Source organism: Osmia lignaria, chromosome 11 (genome assembly GCF_051020975.1).
Source record: "Osmia lignaria lignaria isolate PbOS001 chromosome 11, iyOsmLign1, whole genome shotgun sequence".
Classification (NCBI taxonomy): domain Eukaryota; kingdom Metazoa; phylum Arthropoda; class Insecta; order Hymenoptera; family Megachilidae; genus Osmia; species Osmia lignaria.
Window position 1 is genome coordinate 11,256,039 of NC_135042.1, and position 22,340 is coordinate 11,278,378.

The following is a 22,340-nucleotide window of genomic DNA, read 5'->3' on the forward strand; positions in this document are numbered from 1 at the left end:
CAGTTATTGTTGGTTTGAATATGTCGATGATATTCATTTAACAGTAATGTAATAAATAGTTCAGTAAGCAATTACATTTATAAATCAATTAGTTACCTTTGATTCACATGCAAAATGTCTACTTCTGAAAATTTACGACGATCTTCTCGAATAAAAGCTCGTATTGAAGGTAATGTCTGTTAATAGTGAATAACAATTATATGTTATGATGATAGTCAGATTTTGAATAATGTATTATTTTAAATTGCAGAAGGAAAATGTATGAAATATGTGTCATTAAATAATGAAGATGAGAATTACATGTCAGACCTAACAAGTAAACTAAGAAATGAACTTGAAAATGTTGAAGAAATTGTACAAAAACCAGTTGGTGAGTTTTAATAAAATACTTTATCCAAATAATGTTAACTATATTTGTGATTTTTAAACTATTAAAGCATGTATTGTGTATTTAGAATTATTTTCAAATGACGATGTAAGTGGTAAGGCATTATATGGATTTCAAACACCTAATAAAAAAAATGCTATGGCACATAAGGCAAATCTATGTTCTACACCTGATAGTTCAAAGGAAGAGAAGCTTGAACCAATAATTATTCTTGAGAAATTGGATTTAGTTGGCAACATACCATCGACAATAAATTCTAAAAAATTTAGTGCAAAAAGTATGACTTTTATATGACTATTAATGTATAATGAAACATAGGCTGTTTCAGTATCAATAATGTGATGCTATTAATTTTTGTTTTCAAATAAGTAGTTCCTGTTAATCGAAGATCTCCTTCTGGATTATCCTCAAGTGAAAGTGAAAGTGTATCAGATTCTACTGATTATGTACCATCCAATGATGATAATGAAAATGAATCAAGCCAAAGTGAAAATACTGAATCAAGTAATGATGAAACAAATGAAATTAAAACAAAAATTCAGGAACACAAATTTATGTTGCAATCAAACTTGTTAAGTACACCAAAAAGAGATACTAGGAGAAACAAACCTATGGTTATTCATAAAGATTTTGTAAGTAGAATGTAACATATATACCATGCAATTTAAGTAAATTATTTATGATGATTTTTAATATTTTTAAAGCACTTAAAAACTGAAGAATATTTTGCAAAACAATCAGAAAAGGTAACCACATCCGATCGAACATTAGAACATTTACGTAACTCGCATTTAACAAAAGAAAAATTAGAAGAATTATTAGCAGATGAAAATTATATATCTGTACAACATAAGAAACATATTTGTTCTTTGACAGAAAACTATACCATGTTATTTCCTATGTGGTACTTTATTATGGAGTGAGTGTTAAATAAGATATTAAGGTATATAACATCCTACACACTTGAACTTTAAAATAATATCTTACTTTATGGTAGGCAGGGTTATACTGTGCTGCTTTATGGTTTAGGATCAAAAAGGTGCCTAATTAATGATTTTCACAGAAGTGTATCTCATCACCCATCATTGGTTGTGAATGGATTCTTCCCTAGTCTGACAATAAAGGATGTAAGTTGCTTAAATACAGTTTAAATATCTAAATAATAAAATAATTTATGCTACTATGTTTTAGATACTAAATGGTATAATCGTTGAGTTATTGGAATTAAATTGCCCTAGCAACATGAACGAATGTATAGATCTTATAGAAAACGTGTTAAAGAAAAATCCAATGGATAAACTTTATTTGCTAATACATAATTTAGATGGTATAATGTTACGTTCAAATAAAGCTCAGGATATACTGTCTTGCCTTACAAGCATACCAAACCTTTGTGTTTTAGCGTCGATTGATCATATCAATGCACCATTATGTATGTTTAATTTTGCAATAATACTTCATTATATTTCTAATAATTATCACGTACCATTGCGTTTGCAGTATGGGATCATAAAAAACGATCAAAATTTAATTTCTTTTGGTGGGATACAACAACATTTTTGCCTTATAAAGAAGAAACGTCTTATGAAGGCTCACTTTTGGTAAAACAAAGTGGAGCTCTTGCTTTATCATCTCTCCATAATGTTTTCCTTTCATTAACTTCCAATGCCAAATCAATATACATACTACTTGCCAAGTATCAACTCAGCAATAATACTAACGCTAATTTTACTGGTAATTAAAACTTTTTAACTTGGTGAAATGTTACAAAGTTCCATACAATTATTAACTTAACATTCATTTTTATCGACAGGAATGGCATTTAAAGATCTTTATCGAGCTGCTCGTGAAGGATTCCTCGTAAGCTCAGATTTAGCATTAAGAGCCCAGTTGACTGAATTTATAGATCACAAATTGGTAAAGGTAAAACGCAACATTGATAGTGTTGAACATCTTATAATTCCGTTAAGTAATGGACTTTTAAAACAATTTTTAGAAGAACATGAATCGTGAAATTTTTATTGATCTATTATTTATTTTCTACTTTTATATCAGATAGAGTTAAAACAATAGTTTCTAAGAAAAAAGAATGCATTGTACAAAAAATAAAACAAAGAATCTAATAATTTTTTAAGAATCTAAATTATATATAAGTTCTTTATATTAGGCTTTAGAATACGAAGTATTTTAGGAGAAATTACAGGTGTTTGTAGAAATTTTTTTTCTTTTTTTAACCTCAGAAAAGCTTTTTCAGTGATTCTAAAAGTGATTCAAAAATGTTGAATTTCACTTTCTTTTTATTTTACGAGGATATACGTAGGAATACATAGAATATGTTGGTATCATTTGAAATAAAGCGCCAGTGGTAACATTGTGTATTATGTTTTGCGTGTGATTATAACACGGCAGCCGGGTAGTGAATAGAATACAGTAACAAACAGTAACATCAATGATGTCAGATACGTTAGATCGTAGGTAGTGTTACGCGTTAGCAAAAAGTTAAACGAGCGAAAGCTCGTTATACGCGCATTTACTTCATGATTCGATAGGTAATTATATTGTTCCAAATTGTTTCTTTTTGTGGTTTCGAGTCGAATAAAAAATAGAAAAATTATTGGTACTGTATAAAACGTCTCGAAGATATAAAAGATACAATTGCACAACGTATTTAGTGTACAATTACCGGCTTGTTATTCGGTTACGCTTCAACCTAACCTAACTTTTCGTTATAGATATTTCAACGAGGTTATTCAATCGCGTTGAGATACTCGAACATTTTCTTGGTTACGAACAATGTCGTAAGTTTATTAAAAATGTTAGTGCGTGGGTATGTGTGTGTATATGCAGCATCGCGTGAATTGCAGTTCCGATTTGACATTGTAAACATGACGACTTGACCTTACAATGGCAAGTTGGACGACCTTGACTTTGGCAAGTATACAATGACCGAGTAGTTGCTTTTGTCGATTAGAATTAAATATTTTATAGTTTTGATAATACATTTGATAGAACTGTATGTCAGAAACGATCTATGGCTTGTAACAAGTTATACATAGCTATAAATTTAGATTGATTTTTTAAATGCACACATATCCTTTCACTAAATATATGCATATATCTCAAGCATATAATCATTATCATTTTTTGCATCATCATTATTTTATTTGAAATTAAAAATAATGCTCATTTATTGTCAGAGCTTTTTCTTTTATATTTTAGTAAGTTTAGTAAGTTTTGTATTTAAACAAAGATATTTGAATTTTAATTTAGATGTTTTCTTTTTGTTATAGATGATCCACAAGTACAGTTCCTATGGCATAGTGGTAGTTGCTCTGGTACTCATGTTTCGGTGAGTCATTTAATTCATATTTAATTTTATGATAAGCTATCTTAATACTGACATTGATGTATCATACGATACGATACTTTATGTTTCTTTTAATATTGCTTTCTTTTAAATGGAACTTTCTCATACATTTTAAGCTATTATTTTATTTATTGAAAATGATAAAACTTATTTATAGCTTTCTGTGATATGTTATCATTTTATACAATCAACCTATATACCTATGATTATCAGTATCATAAAAAAAAAACTATTTACAAAACAACAGATTATTTTCTTATATAATCTATGATATTGTATGTTATATAAAAAAAAAAGGAACACGAAAACTAGAATATGGTCGTGTTCTTAAATTTTTTTTATGAATGTATCCATATATGCATTAACTTTTAATTTTTTTTTATATAAATACACATAATGTATTATATATACATATATATATAAAAGACAGTATTCATCTTTACCGACAGAATTGTCTTTATTGACGGTCCTTTGGAATTTCGCAATTTTACCGCTAGATAACGCTGATGGCATTTTGTCTTTTGTAACGGTTTATTCTAGTCGGGTTAGAGAGTTGATTTTTAAAAATATTTTGTAACAATTTACTAACGAGAAACAAGTGATATTGATATTTTGTGTTATTCCAAAGGACAGTGCGGAATTTTCCAATTATGACAGAAAGCTGTAACGTAAGTACGTGCAATTTGAATTAGTTATTTGTTAGTACGCATCATATTCTGTTTGATGTAAAACAACGTAATTATTCGAGATATTTATTCTAAAGCTTGACTTGTTAGTTAGCCTGAGTTTCATATCATTTAAATACGAGTAATATTTATCATTTTCGTAAATTGCAAAGTCAAACGTGTATCACGAACGATAACTACGTAACTTAATGCACTCGTAATTATCCGTCACGAGTGTTTCATTTAATCACCCACCACGATTGCGTTCTATTAAGAACAAGATTAGATTTAAATGTAGAGCGATAACAGAATAATTAATGTTTATAACATTAGGGATATTGGTACGGGGTAAGGTTCGTTTTCGGTTTGCTTCATTTTTCTACCGCCTCGTGGCTAATATCACGTAACGAGGCCTATGCAGATTTCACTTTTCTCAAGACAAACCAATTTCACCGAGTGGTCTGTCCATTTCTTCTTCGATGGCCATTACCTTTTACTTTCCTACCAATTTATTCCGCGTGCGATGATCGTTAAGCGATATTTATCGCGAGTAAAAGGACAGTACAGAATTTATCATGCTTCGGTATACCAGAAATGAACAATAGAGGATGCTCTTTCAAGAAACGGATCATTTGAATTTAAGGGCAGCTCGTTGTCGAGGGAGAGGTGGGGGTTCTCGTGCAACGACACAAAGAGCATGCTCGTGAACGCTTAACCAATTTCCGCTTGTTTTACCAAAATCGAGGTCGTGGAGCCGTTAAGCGTCAAGGATCACTTACGATCATCAAGATTCTACGTGTATGACTCATGGAACTCTTTTTATCTCGACTATGATTCCTTCTATATACGTCCTCGTGGTCGTTATACACACGGGTTCAAATAATGTTTCATCGTATCGGTTAAGTATCTTCGGCTTGATCTTCGTGCAATGCTGGATCGAGAATTTCAATTTGATGATGACGATGATTCAGTAGTAACAGATTAGGGCATAGCGTGACTCGAAATGACAATTTTCACAGCTGAATTGTGCTGTACGTATTTCCAGGAGCGGTTAGCAAGCGTCCGTTTAATCGGGTATTCGGCTTCCTGATAAAACCGGTTCAATCGATAAAGCTCGGTGCTCCGTTCCGCGGAAAAGTTTGCTGCCTGTACCCGGTAGCCCCGGTGCATTTATCCGGATCTCGTCGGCTCCCGATTCGAAGTGGAAATTCTAACCCCGCCGACGACGACGACGACGACGACGACGACGACGACGACTGGGTGCTCGAGGGTGAACGCGTAACTTTACCAGACCCTATCGTCTTTTACCCGGCAATTCTAGCGTGTTTCTCCCTCGGAGCTTGAACGCATAGGGAAGGAAGCACCCTCGAAAAAAAAGCATACTCGTACTCGTATTCCGTGTTCGTATTTCTATTTGCCGATTCCTTTCTGCGTATAACCCGTTCCCCTTTCAACCTTCCACCAAATTGTTCTGTACGGTAAAACGAGTTTCCCTTCCACAAGTTAGGGGACGCTTATACAGCTTTCGGCTTTACCTTTAAATTAACGTAAATTCGCAGCTGGTAATTTACTGAAAGGTCTGAGAAAGAATTAGATTTCAAAGAGATTGTTTTTCTGAGAAAGATTCTTCTCTGGGAGAAGGGTTCGATGAAAATCACGTCGACGAGCAACGACGAGCAACGAGGATTATTGGTAACAGACATGCCAAGACCCTTTTCTCTGCCTCTCTCTCGACTTCTCTTCAACCTACGTATGACCTCGATAATAACAGTTATGAAACTTGGCCGCGATAGTGAAAGTGGCGTGTACAGGACGTTTCATAATAGCGGCGATGTCGCCGCTGGGAAGTAAAGGATATTTGATCGTCAAACAGTTTCACCAAATATACGTATCTCTCTTGAAATTGTTCGTAAACAATTTGAATCGAGTAACCCGTGGATTGTGTCTGGCTGAAAGTTTAAAAGCAGACGCGTGGAACGTTCAGCGAAGAAGAGAAATGGTGCAAGACAAGACGAGTCGAGCCCGGTACAAAAAGAAGGGAAGAAAAATGAAATAAAAGTCGACAACGTTAGAGAAAATAATTGTGGGTAATGCAACTCGCGTTGACACACATGTTATACGCGCGCCAGACTAGAGGGTTACGCAGACAAGTCGAGGTTGTAACATAATTTTCTGGTGTTTGCACGTGTCAGGGCTGCCGACGAGAGCTACTTTGCTTTGCTTCTGCCACGTTGCACAGAATCTTTTGCGTTACGAATTTACTCGCACTCGCATAAAATCAATTTAAATCAATTCTTCGGATGTTAGACTTTGAAAGAAATCATTTCCTTAAAAGGAAATTCCCGTTGGAATATGGAGTAATTTTCAGGGAAAGGAAAGAATGCTAGGTACGTGTCTCCTTTACCTTCCCCTCGAACGAAAGCGATAATTTCAGACAGTGATTTATCACGGCGAGCGTGTCGAGTAGCGTTAAAGAAACACTGCGATAATTTCTATCGTAATGGAGAGGTATGTTCGATATCGAAACACTGCAACTTCCATCGATCCGATCGTCTGGAATATTAAAGAAATCAGAGGTCGAGACATTATAAAGTAGTTGTGCAATCTTCGAAGCAAAAATCGCTTGGGATTCGTCTTCTGCTCGATGGTGATTCGAGATAGGAGATATTCGAAGGGTTGGTTCCTCCCCTTCACGCCGAGCTTATCGTGCTTTGCTTTTCAAATGGCTCGACGCCTTTTTCCCTCGTTTCTTCACCCTCTTCTATTATCTTTTACGATCGATCCAAGACGAAACTCCAGCCACTGACATTCAATTCGCACGTGCACCTCCGTCCGAGCGACGGCGAACTTTGCAACACGATTCTTGAATCTCTTGTGCAAGAATATGATTGCTCGGTAATCGGTTGAAACGGTTGCGAACACTTGGAATCCTTGGAATTTTACGGATCGTTTCTCTTCTCGCGACTTTTTTTCTCTCGCGTTCATCTCGCGTAATCATCAGATTTACGGGGAGTAGATAATGCTAACGTTAAGAGAATGAGGAGGAGGAGGAGGAAACATCATCGGTATTCGGTTAATCAATCGCAAAGCTGGGCCAGGCTAGAGACCCGGACGAAGCAGCCTCGAGGTCGACGAGGTTGGGGTTGCTGTACGTGCATTGCGCAAGAGCGTTCACCCCGCTCAATACTCAACGACACGGCACAAGTTTCCGGTTTGCTTGTGTCGGTGAACAGCAGCCAGCACTGGCTGTTCGTGCTCTAAACAGAGAAAGAAGGAAAGATAGATAGGGAAGAAGAGGTGGGATAGAGAAGGATAGAGGGAGGGAGGGAGGTAGCTAGCCAACCAACCACCCCCAAAATGGGTTACCTACCTTTACCCACTTTGTGTACGATGAACCCCGCCTTTGACAGAGACTCGCCGCGAATCTTGCGCGTTCAATCTTCGCACAGGAGCGATCTTGAAAATTTTACCACGATTAGATCGCGTGCCAGCTACCGAATAGATACATACTAGATTCACCAGTTTAAGTTTAAACTTTGCATCAGCTTACCAATGGAAACGTTATCGACGAGCAACAGATGTTTGTTAGGAAAAAAAAAAACAAAAATGTTCTTAGTAAGCCACGAGTCTTTCTCTCTGTCAGTTCTGGGGTGAGTGCCGTGGGGTTCGTCACAGGGTTCCTCTTACCAAAAGGCAATGCCTTGCCCATTATTCCGTGGCCAGATCTCTCTTTATCAGTCTAGTAAACCTAGTGTTAAATAAGAATGGTTCCTAGCGAATAACGATCAACATTTTGCTCGGTTACGAGGGAAAGTGAGTGAACTCTCTCAGCCGTTCGTGTTCCGTTGCAAAAAATAGTTTAACCGGCTTTCTACTAGGTGGCAAATGCCGTCGCAAACGCAACAGTATTAAAACGTTGTGTCAGTGTTCGTTGAACCGAGTCATGAAATCGTGTTTTCTTAAGCTAACTGAGACAATGACTATGAATGATCAGAAAATCATAAAAAAGGAATTTAATATTGCCAATAACAATTCCAGTGACATCCAATTTCCCCGGAAAAACCCGTGTACTACGTCCAGGTAATAAACTTCCATTTCCGTTCAATTTTTCGGCTGTCTCCCTGAAATTTCAACAAGGTAAAACGAGGTCAACTGATTCGATTTATTCGGTCGGTGGTGGTGGTGGTGGTGGTCGTTACATTTACGTAGATCCTCTCGCGATCGAGAGGAGAGAAACGTTCGCTTTTTCCATTTCTCGTATATCAGCGTGCAGTACAGGTAGCGGAAATGCACTTTCACCGAAAAACGGAGCACGCGTCGCTTCTTCCACGAAAGGTACGGATCGGATCGGATCGTATCGAATCGTCTGAGCAACGCTTGGATTCGCCAACGTTTCTCTCGAACAAAGTCGAATAACCGCGAACTGAACGAGTATTTGGGTTATCATCAGCGTTGCCGTAAAGGCTTTCTAGCTTTCTATGCTTATGCCAAGGATGTCCACATTACTAAGGATCCCCTGTCTCTCCTCACGCATCCCATTTAGTTCCTGTGTTAGGTTATTGTTGCTTGATACGTCTCTTTTTTTCCTTTTTCTTTCTTCACAATAGCTTCAGTTATTCTTGGCTTTCTGTGGGAGACAGATATCCGGTGACTGAATGCTTTTATTAATTGGTACATATTAGAGGTTTCTTTTTTCAGACTCTGTAACGGTTTCTGGTTCTTTTGAACGGTTTAGGACGGTGCTTTTGTCGTTTGAACGATGAATTAAGTGATTAATCGCTTTAAAAGATTTCAAACGTTTGTAGGCTACCAGCACTCTATTAGAAATTCGTCTGGCATAGAGTGTTCTTTTTATTACAACGAATTGCGAGTGTTTATCCGCAGCCTGATTTTTACTTACCTAATTACGCCGATGCTGATAATTAACCTCTTTTGTGATTCATCGTCGATCAATTCGAATGCTCTGATAATTACAGCAGGAAACGGTAATAATTTGATATTATTTCGCGAATTGGCACGGTCGTCGCGCGAATAATTGTCACTTTAAATAACAAAAGCATTTCACCGAGCAATCGATACACGGTTATCGTATCTTCGAATCCCTGCCACGTTGAATTCGCCTCGTTTTTCAGCCACTCGATTTAATTAAGGTTATCGGTTGCGATGCTCGTAAACCACCAGAGATAACAGATCGTTTTGCATAAAGATAACTGAACACCGAGTGTGGCGCGATTAAGGCAGGAGAAAAAAAAGAGACGGCAATCTGTGTCGCTGGCTAATTAAGAGCAATCGTTATCTTCGCTATCACAAATGGATGTTTGTCGAGAATTTTTTTTTTTTTTTCGTATCTACTTGAGGATTCATCGCCGAAATTGAAACTTTAACGTCGTGAAAATATAAATTAGATTAGAAAAATGATCAGTATCGAAACGATCTTCCAGATTTACTCATTTCCACGTTAATTGCGGCTAAGTATGTATGCTGTGACTTGTGCTCCATTAGGTGTAACACGCATTCCGATTTGTACCGCGAACCTTTCGATCTGAAATTGCATCCATCTCTCCTCGCCTCGAGGTTTCCTGCTCAAGCATGGCTTTCAAAGCTAATTTTAATCAAAAGGAAAAAAAAAAAAAAAAGGAACACGAACGATTGTAAGAGAGAACTCGATTCTCAGCATTCAACACGGTTCACGCTGTGACCAACATGACTGGTGAAGGTTTATCTGCGGATCTGTTTTGGAGTAACCGTTGCTATTCTACTTATCCTCGCCGGTTTCACGATCTCCTGGCTTTCCTTCTGTTCCACATTAACCGTATCTCACTGCTTCATTGTACCAGATGTTTTTCTGCTGGTTTTACATTCAACGAGAAACGGAAAGCATCCTCTTTCGTGGTCAAATCAAACTTGGAACATAATTTCCTTGACGAGCCTCGAATCTCGTCAAAAGGATTATAAAGTAAAGTAAAGTAAAGTAGAGTAGAAACGTTAGTTTCGTGGATGTGTTCCATCGATCGAAGCAACGGTGGAGAAAAGAGGCGAGCCACCAGCACCGGCCGGTGTCCGTAGAGTTGATGGAGCAACTCGAACGGAGGGGTAGTTGCCCGTAGGTTTACCAGGTGAAAACGGGCTCCTGGTCGTGTTATCAACGCAGCAGGGGGAAGGGGGGGAAGAGCGAGCAATTGGTGTTACACCACCGTCAGAATTCGATGGAACTCGATATCAGCTCGGTGGTAACCTCGAAAACGGAGGCGTGCCTGTACACTGTACAGCCAAGCCTGTCACGAGTAGAGGGGGAGCACGTTACACATATTTGAGGTCAGGAGATATAAATAAATGCTAATATCAACAGGCGCTGGCCAGTTTGATATCCAAAGCCTCGTTTCGTTTCGTATCGTATCGTTTTGCTCGGCTCAGCTGCTGGCCTTTATGTTGCACACCTCCATTCCCTCCAACTTGGATAACTTTTATTTATCTAGGATTTCGAATAAAAATCAATGACTCGCAATCCTGGACAATTTAAAGTGTAATATTACTTTCTGTTATTTGTGTTTTGACCATCACCACCACCACCACCACCACCACCACCACCTTCACCATCACTACCATCACCACCACTGATCACAATTTAAGCTGTAATTGGCTTATGGATCCTCGATGCAGATCGATCGACCGATTTTCCGGGCAAACAGTTTCGGAGCAACGTAACCGGCTGTTGCATATTACACCTGTAATGTCGGTCGGTCGACTACGTATCGAGAGCCCACATGCCCACTCGCTGTGCCAGAGAGAATTACACACACGCCTCCGTATGTATGACGACTTATCTACGTAACCTACTCCACTTGTAACTGTTTGCGAGAACACTTCCTCGTTACACGTTAACCCGCCCAGCGTGTTTTCTATCGATTCCTCTATGTCGTTTACACACCTACCTCGAGACGATCGCGTTCATCTCTAGTTTCAGTCCTCTTATCAATTTCTCTCGCTTCGTTTCGCTTCCAATCTACGTTCTAATTAACGGGATAATTTACAGAAATCGTCAAGTTAAATCGTAAAGCGAGATAGTTCTCATCCAGTTGATTCGTCTAAAGTTTCTTCAATGAAAGATCCAGTTGCTGATTCGTTTATAAACTTTTAATCACCTCGACCGCGGCAAATAATTTTAATCGATCAACACGGGGCATCGTTTACCTGTCCTCCCTCGTGGATGGATGCGTGTACATGCAAGACCTTGCACACCGTTGGTACAGCGTTCGATTCGATCGATCTGTTGTTCTGTCCCTGACCTAACCTCCTATCTAACGTCTATTCCTTTATGCGAATTTAAACGCTAATTCACGGGAGCGATGTAAGGAAGGATTGATTTTTGGAAAACTATTAATTTCTGGTCGTAATCAAATGAAGTACATTTCGCAGTCCGGTGTAATGTCGCTGCGTGTACGGAGTAACCCCGTTTGCGAGAGAAACTTCTTACGCTTAAATGCCGCGCCGCGGCTGCGACACAGTGAATTATCGTTTTAGAACGTACTGGTGGCTTAATTAAACAGAAACGGAACCTACTTTCCAAATTTTCAAGCGGAGCAAACCGGCAGCCGAAAAAAAAGTGCGCCTGTTTGCGCGAACGTTAGGGAGATCCAGGTGCCTCGACCCTTTGCTTTTTCTTGCGAGATGATTGAAATGGAAATTAATGGGACGAAAAATGTACAACCAGATCATTTTTCCAATGGTTCTTCTTACGCTCCATTACCGTTTTCCTGAAATTTCCTGAAATAAGTTATACATAGAAAGTGTTAACGCGTTCGAGAGCGTGCGTTGTTACGGATAGGCTTCCTGATTCATCAGCGGTCAGTTACCGGGTTATACGAAAGAGATTTGCATGTCGGGTCAGAATGATAGGGCGAAAAATGAATCAGATTGGTCCTCGTGTGTCCGCGGAGAGTGTTGGCGAACGGAACAAGAACAGCCCACCATCCGATGGAAATCGGTGGAGTGGGGTGGACACTATCTTCATTCTGCTGTGTCCCTCCCACTGAGAAACGTTGCTCTCGATAGAACGAGAACGCAGGTGACGGGTCACCGCCAGCCAAGGCGCTATTTACCTACTTTGAACCTGCCTCGCACCTACTTCACCCGTTCACCTAAACTGGGCTGATTCTTCCTTCTCCTCCTCCTTCCTTTCTAACGTGGGTGGCCGAGCTTTGTGATCGCTTATGAAAGTTTGGTAATCGTTCGTTGGAGAGATATCGGAGAACGTCGCGTGATGGATAGCCGGTAGTGATGTATTGGAACGATAGTTTCCAGTACAGATTGTTTCATGCAACTGGGACCGGGTTGTGTATGCATTTTTTTGCAACAGGAAAGCAGTTGTACCTTTCCATCGGTAGATAATCACTATCAGCGAGAGTAATTCTCGATGCTATTGATCGATTCGATCGATGTCTCTTTGGAAATGGTAGATAGGATGATCGATCAAGTGGCGGTGGATATGCAAACGGGACGATGATACAAATTGGCCATAAATAACGAAGGTAATCGAGCGATCGTTCCGATACATAGCGTGGTTTACGCAAGATTTCGAATAGTCTTCTCGAGGAACGAGCAACGGGTATCGAAAAACTCGTCCTCTTTGAACGAGCACCTCGACCTGGCGCAATAATCAGCTTTAACCGGCTTCGGCGTGAAACGGATGAAATATCGACTAAATATAACCGGGGCCAGGAACCAGTGGAAAAGAGGGGCAGTCAGACACGGTGGGAGCCTCGTGGCACAAATGTAGGACATCGCCTCGTCTTCGAAAAATATATACGAACGGGATAGGGACCGATTATGTCTTACTGTTAATGCCGTTCATTCTCTATGGACACGATCAAACGGCTCCTTCATCCGTTTATTCGCTTTACGTTCCGGTCAATGTCCACATTCGTACCTATCCATCAGTGACTCTACTAGGGTCACTCTGAAAATTTTCAGAAACCTTCTATTATACAATTCCGTTTCATATGATTATTCTGATTTCTCTTTTGTCTCCGGTCGCCTCGAGCCGAACTTTGAAGAACCATAACTTTCACCCATGGAAAACACTTTCGCTCAGGAGTGTTCCGTATCGTTCGTCCAGCTTTTCACGAGGGTTGCCTTGGATATTTTAAGAGAAAGTGGATGAGATAGGCTAGCTATCTACCTGAAAGGACAAGATAGGACAAAGGTTTAAATCTTCACGGTTGTTTTACAATCAGTCTACTCAGATACTTGGAATTTCAAATATTTCAAGAGAAACATAGTATATTCTTGAATGTCAAAGGATAAAGCAAAAATTTGTGTATTGTCATAAGGGTTAATCGGAGAATCCTATATTATGCTACGAAGGTCCTTGAAACGACGACGGCGATCCAGAGAACTAGTTCAATTAGAGAAAACCGCGGAAAAGGAGATATCTCTCAAGTAGCGCATCGAGGTATGAGGGTTTCGGGGGCAAGCCATCGTCGTCATCGTCGCCGTCGTCGTCGTCGTCGTCGTCGTCGTTGTCGAAATCGGCGACCTTCTCTCGTCCAGTAGAACCTTTCTCACGATAGGCATCTCTTCTCTTGACCACGACCCACTGTTGGTTACGCCTCTGGACCGCTTCACCGATATTCCCTCATTCGCTTCCAACATCTTCGATTCTATAACACAATAATGATTACGATTACGATCATTACCAACGAATGATTATCCACTCAACCTTCTGTTGGACGAAAAGCAGCCTGAAAGTCTTGTAGACGGAGCCCGATGGTCGCGTAGATGAAAGAGAAAAAGGTTTCTTAGGCGAACGAAGCGACGAAATGGTATGGATGGAAGGATGGAAGGATGGTCGGTTCTCTGAACGAACGATCAGGCCGACGAGTCAGACGTGCCGAGGCTATGACCGCGTTTCTTGGTGGGCTAAGTGGCACGCGCCTACCTGCCCTCTCTTCGTCTTCGCCTTCGCCTTCGCCTTCGCCTTCTTCCTATGCCTCCTCCATTCTACTCTTCCTCTCCCTTCTCCATCCTCATCTTTCCCACCTCCCGATCAAATAGGCTGCACTCGATACCGCTCGCGTCCGCGACAAACCTGCTGGATCCTCTTCGTTTCCATCCATCTCGCACTCTTGTCGCCGCCTTTTTTCCCTTCCACTTCATTACCCGGTACACACGCCCGATGCTGGATCTTCACTTTCCCCGTTGAAACGGCGGCCCCCGGAAGCGTGGCTGAGACCGTGCGCCGTGTCCTCAACGGACAGTTTCCTGTACCCCAGTCGCCTCTTTCTTTCGTCTTTCGCCTTTCCAGCAATCAGATCAGCCTCGAGGAAATTGAATTCTCGCGTGTCATGGTCGTGGGTAATTTTACTTCTTCGTTCTGGATCTGTTTTTTTTTCTCTCTCTTTTTCTTTTCGATGAAATTGCGGTTGCTTGGTAGAGTGGTGTTCTTTTTCTTTAGGGTGTGCTCTGGTATTTGAGCCGAGGAATGTTTAAAAATATAATTTCTTGTTGATTACACAAACGGAGCAACTGAATTCTCTTATCAGCAGTGAAAAATGATACGGTTCAGAATCGTTGATGCATTCTTTAATTTGTTGGCCGATAATGGAGAAGCATCCCCGTGGCGCGCGTGGCTGATTTACGAGCGATCTTCGAACAGTTTGCGATCATATTCGCGAGCCATGCAAATACAAGAGCTTACCGTTTAGAAACAGGGTCGCATCACTTGAGAAGATCTCAATCCCTTCCTCCTATCCTATCTCTCTAATGTCTTGCTTGCATTCCTCTATCTCCCCTCTCTTCCTCGTGCTCATTATCGCGATTTTCCATTACCCTCGTTCGAATTTCCACGCTCCACGAGTTTGTTGCACGCCGTGTTACACATTTTACCCTTATTAGTATCGCGGCCCGACTCGTCCTTTGGCATTTTTCCTTTCGATCGGAAAGACTAAACTGCAATCATAAGATTCTGCAAAAGGAAGAAAGGTATACTCTGCACCGAAGGAAGAATGGAAGCTTAGAAATCGATGGTACAATCGGTATCGGTTCGCGCCTCGGTGAAAAGAAGTGAAATTCGATCTAGAAGTGGAACGATTACGAAACCCGTGCTTTACCATGAATTTATTCATTTTATTAAGGAAAAAGAAGTTTCACAATTTTTATGTAACCTGCAGTATAATGCTTCGTGTAGGTACCGTCAGACTTTTTCGATTCCTTTTTTTTTTTTTTTCCGATGAAAATACTTTCGTCGATTATGAAAAAAGTGGATTTTATTGGATGAAATGACCGTTGATGGCAATCAAGGTGGTTAAGCTTGCGAGTACTTACCGTGAGCCAGCGGTGACCCACGTGGCAGGAGCGCGAACGATTCGACAATCACGCAAACGTTCCGAGTTCAGCCACTCGAACGAGAGTAGTTAGTTAGAAAGCCAACGTGCCAATCTGGTGTAATCCTATATCGTCGACATGGTTCAAGTTGGTCGCGTTGCCGTTCTCCGATGCAAGTAGGCGAGTTGCAGGTAACCGGCCCGACAGAACTAGGCGAAATTAGAATGTTTGCTCGATCGCGCATACACCGGATAACTTTTCGCCTCGAATCGATTTCAGGGCAGAGAAGGGCTCGTACAATTTCTCACATTCCAAGATTTTCTTCACCTCCTCCGTAAACTTCAACAATCGTGAAAATCACTTGAATCGCGAGAGAAAGGAAAAATATGTATTTGATACGATGCCAGAAATTTTTGCGATAGAACTTTCTGTGATCTGATATAATATTTATCGAGAATTGTTTTTAGCCGTTAGGTAACTTTTAGCTCTTTACTCGGTAGGTACGACGAGCAAATGGTTTCACTTTTAGGTCACCTTCGCGTAAGTACATTCAGATTTCACCATTTCTACCGACAGCATCGGGTCCTTTCGCTCTCTCGTAACATTTGATATTCCATGGCTATACCGATATCTTCGAACGATGTAAATTAAAATTGATCGGTTTCAAGTTGAGCTAAAAAGAATAGGTAAAGAATAGGTAGCGTACGTGTTGTAACAAGTGGAAAAGAAATTGAAACTGCTGTAGGTCGTCTTATAATAAGAGACTAGTCTCGAACGGGTTAAATAAGGTTGAATAAATTACCTTGGTCGTAAGGATGGCTTATTTTCATTGAAACACCAACGGTCCAACAGTTGTATAGAACAATCGTTCTACGTACTTGTGTTACGTAATCATCGATATTGGCGGTAATCGATCATATCTTTGAACGGTAAACCTACGAGTTTATCTCAACGTCCTACGTTCGTTAATGGAGTGTGGGTATCCAGGACTCGGTAGCTATTTTTCTTATCTTCGAGACAGGAAAGTTCTATTGAAAAATTATACTTACAGATTGGAAAGACTGTTTACCATGTCTGTGGAACATGATTCTCTTACTTCCGTTTCATTCATCGATCGAACGTTTTGCTTCTGTTAACGGATTAACGATTTACCTGTATTTCTAACTAGTCCACGGTGTAATTTCTTGATTACACGATGACTGGCAATCAAGAGAACCAGATTCCTGAAATTCGTGTCGACGCGCAGGATTAACACGCTACCGTTACGATCGTTACCGATTAAACGTCTAAAAAGCAAAGCCCAGAGAATCCACATACGAATCCGAACAGATCACAGAGGGGCCATGCACGTACAAAAGGCTCGTTGTGACAGACAGCAGGAGTTGGTCTCGGTCCACTTATCGCCGGGTGACGTCGCAAACACTATTCTACTTGCGATTTGGAGCACACGCTCAACGTAGTACATATTTCCCTAGTAGTATCGCTTTGCAAATCGTTACGATTAATCAACTGTAATTATCGAACCTCCTTCCTTCTCGTATCGAACGTCAACCCAATTTGTGCTTCTCCAAAAATGTAGAACAACCTCGCACAACAATGCGACTCGACGATCGTGCCAGTTTGCCAAGAGACGCCACGTTTTGCGCAACAATCGATGTTGAAACGTGTAATCAGCACTTTTTTCCTTTCTTTCTTTCTTTCTTTCTTTCTTTCTTTCGTGTTCCTCATTACGAACGATCGACAGAATTTCTAGCTGGTCGCACCCCGATTGTTTGCAAGTTTCTCCCCGTATACGTTGCAAATCAAAATTCTGTGAATAGGAAGGACGAAATTGACGTTACGTTGCTTCTTTCCATTTTTTTTCTTTTTCTGAATTACAGTGTAATTATGTTCACACACGAATGGCCTATTTAATTGAATGAAACCAACCATTGACGAGCCTATTCAGCCGTACGAGAACCACGAGGTCACGTAACACAACAGACCACACCCACACGCGTACGCACACGAGCGTGAATTACACCCACGCGTTAAGCGTACACGTACAAAGTGGATGGCTAGCCTGATTGTACAATTAATTTGATTTCACGGCTGACCGATCTTGCGACTCGATCAAACTATTCCAATTCCTATTTTTCATCGTTCTATTGATTCTTCTCTGGTTCATAGTCGAGGACTAATGATTTTCCTAATGCGGTAGCATAACCCCGTCCCAATAACGTGATACGTTACGATTATCATCAACTTAAGTATCATCGGTCGCTCACACGTTGACGCGATGATCGCGTATTCGGTACGCGTGTCTAAGCTTCCATACAGAAACGAAGCTTTTGCAATGCGAACGCATCACGTTCCAGAGTAGGAACGTGACAACAATTATGGAATCCTTCTTTTAATCGACCACTCGTATCCTCTGTTCTTAATGTCTTGTAATAAAAATAATCTCTAAAGAAGGTCGAAACATTGCCAAAGACCTTGGAAACTGACAGAAAATATTCAACTACTACTACTACTAGCTGTAAACTGTAGAACACACGATATATATGTATAAAACTATCGTGCGTACATCCGTTCGAGCGAGTTTCCGAAGAGATGTTGCACGCGGAGAGCTCGATTTGCAACCTACCTATGTAGTACCTACATAAACACGATGCTCCGCTTTGCTTTCCGTTCTCCTTACCAGCCCCTGCATTGCACCTCCTCGAGAAAATTAGAGAAAGAACCCACGAGCAACGAAGAGGAGAGGTCGAAAAAAGGAAAAATAAGGAAAAAAGGTCGAGAGTAGGCAACCCAATTTTGCGACGCTTCGCTCTAGCTATTTCGATGCACATTGCATAGGTCAAGGCCGCTCGAGACATTTAACCAGCCAAGTGTCAATTTTTCCAAGTGATCCTTTCCAGAATTATTCTGCAAAATCGGTTGATACGCATCGTTGGAATCGATAACGGGAACAAAACCGGGGGACGTGCTTTTCTTGATTGATCAAGATTCTCGAACCGGTTCATCATCCCCGTAGACTAGTGACTAGACTAAACGGATAATGTACGCGTCGCATTTCCTATGAAAAAGAAAACAGACGCGTGCTTGCTACCAGAGAGAAAGAGATTGCGTTACTTTCCTCCGTTATTTTAGCCACGAGTGGATGCTTTTAAGAGCGAACCGTGGGAATCAATGAATCCTACGATTCAAGGTACGAACGTGAGAATCCCTCTTGAATCTGCACAATACAATAATTATAGTCATAAACGAGTTTAGATTTTTTAGAATTACTAGAAATATTGAATTATAGCCTAGAAAATTCATTAAAATACATTTTACTAGAAGAATCATATATCATTCGCTTTCCATCGTCATCGTCGGAAATGTAACTATCGTTCAATTTTTTAACAGTGACCTTACAGATAGAAGATACCAATTTACTTTGACTTTCACTCTACGAGAAAGAGACCATGACACAATTTTTTTTTTTTTGTACAAGCAGCGTTAACAATTCTTAGAGAATAACGTAATTCGATTACACGAATGATATATAATATAATTTTTGTAATTTGAAATTTTTAAAAGTTCGAAATCCCTTGTCTTCCTGAGTTACGTTGTTCTAACGTTAAGCATTGCAGTTGCTATTGTTCTGGTTTCCCTAAGCATGGTACCGTTGCAGTGGGTGCATGGTTGGGTGCACCACGCGTTAAGCACACTGCACCTCAGGTATATTAGACACCTGGGCGACATTAGATGACCTTACTCTATAGTCGACAGGTGAAGAGGGAATAATTCCAATTGTAGTTTGCGAGTAGGTAACGTTAATACGATTTATGGCCTTCTCGAAAGTTTGTCCAAGTTTAATAATAGCATCGACGTCGATAAATGTTACGACGTTATTTACGCTCTCTATTATTTCAACAGAAAAAGAACCTAAACTGTGCCTACCTGTTTGTATAGACATCATTTTAACTTACATCAACTTGACACTTTAGGTAAAGGCAGGAAATAAAAATCCTTACAGTTACCTACCCTGTGTAATAAAAAGGTGGTTTATTCTTCGTTTGCAACTTTCTCGTTCCTGTTCCTGTTCCTGTTCCTGACGGCTACATTTTATACTTAACGATTAACATGGATCTCTTTCGATTGTTCGCTCGGGATTTCTCTTCATGGTTAATGGACTGTCTCGACTGTCTCTTCCTTTTTTCTACGCTCTTCCATCGATCCTCTCTGTTGCTCCGCTTTCGTAGCTTGCCACCTTTTCCGTCTGTTTCGGCTTACAAAGAAGAAGACGACCCACGCAGAAGCTTGCATTTGGTTTATTCAGGTATGCACACCGAGCACGCTTTAATGCAGACGCACAAAAGGGATGCACACAGTGGGTTTTCCGAGAATACTTTCATTGCTGGCCACCGGTTTTCCCTCAGGAAATTTTTACCTGTCCAACGATTGATACTTTACGAGCCTTGAATGCTCGATTCCAGACGAGTAGAAGACGTTGTACGTTTGTTTTTAAAGGAATTTAGGATGATTAAAAATAATATTTCATTATAGAAAATTTGATCGAATGACCTTTGCTTGAGTTTCTATCGAATGTCGACACTGTACAAACGCTCGAGCCATATCCGTTCTACAAATGTCAATAGTCGGTAACAGATTATTATTCTTATTCTGCAAATATCAGCAAGGTATCGCTCACCAGTATTTACACATCGTTTTTTATTTTATAATTTTTTTTCTATCTAGTTGAATTGTCATTCGTTGAATGATAAACGCGTAGGTAAACGGCTCGAGTATCTAGGATTGCCTACGAGGTTGGTCCTCGAACGATGGATAATATTGCGGCATGGGGAGTGAAAGCGACATGGTGAACCCGCTTACGAGGTTACCCATGTACTTTTACTCGATTCGAGCCGTATTATAGTGACTACTTACCCGGCAGTCCCTGGCATAGTTACCACCAGAAATATCGTTGGAAAGCCTGGCCGCTCCGTTCGCTACCCACTCGTGTTCGCCGAGCGAAAAGACACTAGCTGTTCAACTTTTAGCACAGGTTTCTCGATATTGTTCCATCTGCTTAGAGAACTTTCCTCGAAACATCGTTGTTTCTTTTCTTTTCTTTTCTTTTCTTTTCTGAAGAGAAACGTTTTATATTTTTTCATACGTTTCGAAAGTTTGAAACTCGTTGAAAATTCAGGAGACTAACATTTGCTGCGAGCTGGATAATGTGCAGACTTGTTTGTCCTGCGAGAGAAGTCGCGGAGGCCGGAATAAAGGGCTGCCATATGCTGTCAGGGACAATGAGGACGAAATAAGAATCGGCGAAGGGTGTGCGAGTATACGCCGCATAGGCTCCCCATTGACCAGAGGCCGCAACCCTCACAGTTTCTCTCAACCCCTCCAAGATTCTACCTACGTCTCGATTCTTTTCGCTGCCCTCCAGTCCTCGCCCTCACCCTCCATTAACTGGAGGGGTGAAAATCACCCCGATTCGTTCATTCAATGTCGTGAGAGCAGGAAAGTCAATCTGGCTTCCCGGACGATAATCAAAGGAGAAGTCGGTGAAACGATATATCTACCATCATCCTCCAGTGTGATTGCAAATTTTCTGGTGGAATTATTAATTCTTCCAATAAAATTCCACGACAAATTCAAGCTACCGAAGGTTTGAATTTTGAAATTTTCATTGAACGTTAGAATATTCGAGTAGTGGAATATTGAAATATTATAATAGGTCGAAAGTAGGCAGTGTACGTTTTATCAGGAAAGATCGTGGAAAGTGGGGAGACGGTTTCACTGTGAACCAGCTCGCTCCACTTTCCCGGAAAACTGGTGGAAAAATGAGTTATATCGTGGCTGGCAACAACGAAATTCGAGTTGTGCTCGAAGCACATCTGCCACGATCCTCCTCTTCCTCGATCGCCATCCCCTTCGAACAAGATCCGTAGCTATACCTTAGAGGGGTTAGCATACGAACGAAAAGGACGAAAAATTGAAGAGAGAGAGAGAGAGGATGGATTCCTGTGAAACCGAGGGAAGAACCCCTCGTTCTTGTTCCATCTACCACCCACGGTGGTAGGATCGTTACGAGATCCTGAATGCGGGACTAACCGAACCAGGGACGAATATATCCTGGGATCTCGGGCTTCCACCGAGACGAAACTGTACCTCTCTTGTTACCATGCTTGGTAAAAAGCATGAGAAAGTAAGTACGTCGACTTTCTTCAGGGAATTCGTTTGCATTTCGATTCACTTTTTTCCCCTCGATTAACGGTGTGGAGACTAGAATGATTCTACCTACTGAGATAATATCTTATTAGATCGAACGATGAAATTTGATCGTGTCAGCTTTGAAACTGATCGTGGTTATTTTGATACATCGAATTTTCTCAAATTGCCAAGACACAGTGTATCGTACGGTGTACTTGTACATACTTCCTGTGTAACTTAAGATCACTGTTTTCGCATAAAACATGAATCGCTCTTATACTGTACGTATATCGACGTACGATATACTCTGTTGTGTCAGGGGTGAAATTCGAGGACGTAGAAAATTCATTAAAATCTCGGTGCCAGATACACGTCGTATATCTGGTAAGCAATAATTGAAACAAAATAA

The 22,340-nt window shown here is 40.4% G+C and overlaps 1 protein-coding gene and 1 long non-coding RNA gene across 6 annotated transcripts in view; one reads left to right on the forward strand and one right to left on the reverse strand.

Annotated features, from left to right (window-relative positions):
• Positions 1–27: 27 nt before the first annotated feature.
• rdx (BTB/POZ and MATH domain-containing protein rdx) overlaps positions 28–22,340 on the forward strand; it is a 48,256-nt gene continuing 25,943 nt past the window's right edge. For 4 of the 5 annotated variants that reach the window (XM_034338047.2, XM_034338050.2, XM_034338051.2 and 1 more), the window contains exons 1-10: positions 28–169; positions 251–370; positions 456–665; positions 758–1,020; positions 1,093–1,307; positions 1,386–1,515; positions 1,580–1,820; positions 1,889–2,122; positions 2,202–2,311; positions 3,679–3,737. In XM_034338047.2, coding sequence (XP_034193938.2) covers positions 115–169; positions 251–370; positions 456–665; positions 758–1,020; positions 1,093–1,307; positions 1,386–1,515; positions 1,580–1,820; positions 1,889–2,122; positions 2,202–2,311; positions 3,679–3,737 — 1,637 coding nt within the window. In that variant the 5' untranslated portion in view covers positions 28–114. The remainder of the gene's footprint in view (positions 170–250; positions 371–455; positions 666–757; positions 1,021–1,092; positions 1,308–1,385; positions 1,516–1,579; positions 1,821–1,888; positions 2,123–2,201; positions 2,312–3,678; positions 3,738–22,340) is intronic. The other variant, XM_034338049.2, reaches the window with a different exon arrangement.
• LOC117610541 (uncharacterized) lies at positions 4,208–10,923 on the reverse strand. Its single transcript, XR_004582961.2, has 3 exons — positions 9,321–10,923; positions 7,971–9,047; positions 4,208–7,876 (listed from the first exon to the last, which is right to left on the reverse strand). It is a non-coding gene; the product is annotated as an uncharacterized LOC117610541 (long non-coding RNA).